Source organism: Seriola lalandi, unplaced genomic scaffold (assembly GCF_002814215.2).
Source record: "Seriola lalandi dorsalis isolate HSWRI2012SDOR001 ecotype SW California unplaced genomic scaffold, Sedor1 jcf7180002054519, whole genome shotgun sequence".
Classification (NCBI taxonomy): Eukaryota; Metazoa; Chordata; class Actinopteri; order Carangiformes; family Carangidae; genus Seriola; species Seriola lalandi.
Window position 1 is genome coordinate 2230257 of NW_019525072.1, and position 1239 is coordinate 2231495.

At 50.9% G+C, this 1239-nt stretch overlaps 1 protein-coding gene across 1 annotated transcript; it reads right to left on the reverse strand.

Annotated features, from left to right (window-relative positions):
* Positions 1 to 187: 187 nt before the first annotated feature.
* Positions 188 to 1131, reverse strand: LOC111660558 (uncharacterized). The gene is made up of 2 exons (XM_023413899.2): positions 843 to 1131; positions 188 to 688 (listed from the first exon to the last, which is right to left on the reverse strand). Exons 1-2 carry the CDS (start codon positions 974 to 976, stop codon positions 217 to 219), a joined length of 606 nt encoding a protein of 201 aa, XP_023269667.2. The 5' UTR covers positions 977 to 1131; the 3' UTR covers positions 188 to 216.
* Positions 1132 to 1239: the final 108 nt, after the last annotated feature.

Below are 1239 nucleotides of genomic sequence, written 5' to 3' on the forward strand. Positions count from 1 at the left end.
ATCTATCTATCTATCTATCTATCTATCTATCCGTCCATCCATCCATCCATCCATCCATCCATCCATCCATCCATCCACCCATCTTTGACCAACTTGCACTGCAAAACACAAACTTCCTCAAGGAGCAAGAAGGTACAAAATATTAGTCGCCACACATCAACATGAAATCAAATAGCGTGTCAGCATTGTGTTACACATGTAATCTGAGACATTACACTACAAACTGAAGAAGCAGTGGCAGGTAGATACCTGGTTATCATGGCTGGGCAGAGCGCAGTAGCCCGGTTCCGTCCTGCGGAGGAGGCGTGGTGAATGAGTACGGAAAGGCCGGGGAGAATGGGAGCAGACAGAGCGCGGAGAGGGAGAACGGATGGAGCGAGGTGATGGAGATCGGACAGAACGGGATGGGGAGTAAGTGATGGAGTGGGACTGGGAGAAGCCATGGCTGTGGTGGTTTTGTTTGGGTGGGCGAGGGGAGCGAGGTGGCAGCTCGGGCGGTTTGAGAGGGTCGATCAGGTCCATCTCTGTGAGGATCGGCGGCGGAGGGATGAAATCGAGCTCCTCCTCTGGCGGGAGTATTTGCATTTCCGCCGCGTCGAGTTCTGTGAGCTCTGCCTTGGACAAGTGGTCCACGATCCCGGCACCGAACGAGTCGCCCACCACATTGATGGAGGTACGCATTCTGTCACTGAGTGGACAAACAGTATCAGTGTCAGCGAGTGAAATGAGGAGACCCAACAACAGCTGAATAACACCAATATTTTTTACAATCCCCCTCAATAAATGTTTGAGACTGTCATTCTCTACTCATATGCCCTCCACCTATCGGACATCTGACTCACAGCAGCCAGTCGACAGCGATGAGCAGACTGATGTCCTGGGTGGGCAAGCCAACAGCCGTCAGGATCAGCAGCATAGTCACCAGTCCAGCACTGGGAATACTGGCAGCTCCAACACTGGCCAGGGTAGCGGTCATACTGCGGAGGAGAGACAAGGAAGCATAACCATCTTCATGCTGAGGCAAGGACCTGGAAAAAGGTTTTTTTCCATCAATGCGATGGTCAAAGGTTGGTTAAAACTTTTTCTCTCTGGCAAGTGTTTTAAGGTCTTTATGCAACCTCCAAGACGTGAGGCCAACAAAGTACTTGTAGTGTTTTGTGTAACTCACCCCTCACACCGTACCTCGTGTACTTGTGGACTTGGACAAAGACTACAGTTAATGGGCGACGTGCAAGTTCT

What these genes read in the sequence shown, in the direction of transcription:
- LOC111660558 (XM_023413899.2), bottom strand. Translation starts at nt 976, where the DNA reads ATGACCGCTACCCTGGCCAGTGTTGGAGCTGCCAGTATTCCCAGTGCT. An exon ending in ATCGCTGTCGACTGGCTGCT is followed by an intron (nt 689 to 842) that starts GTGAGTCAGATG and finishes TTGTCCACTCAG; the next exon opens with TGACAGAATGCGTACCTCCA.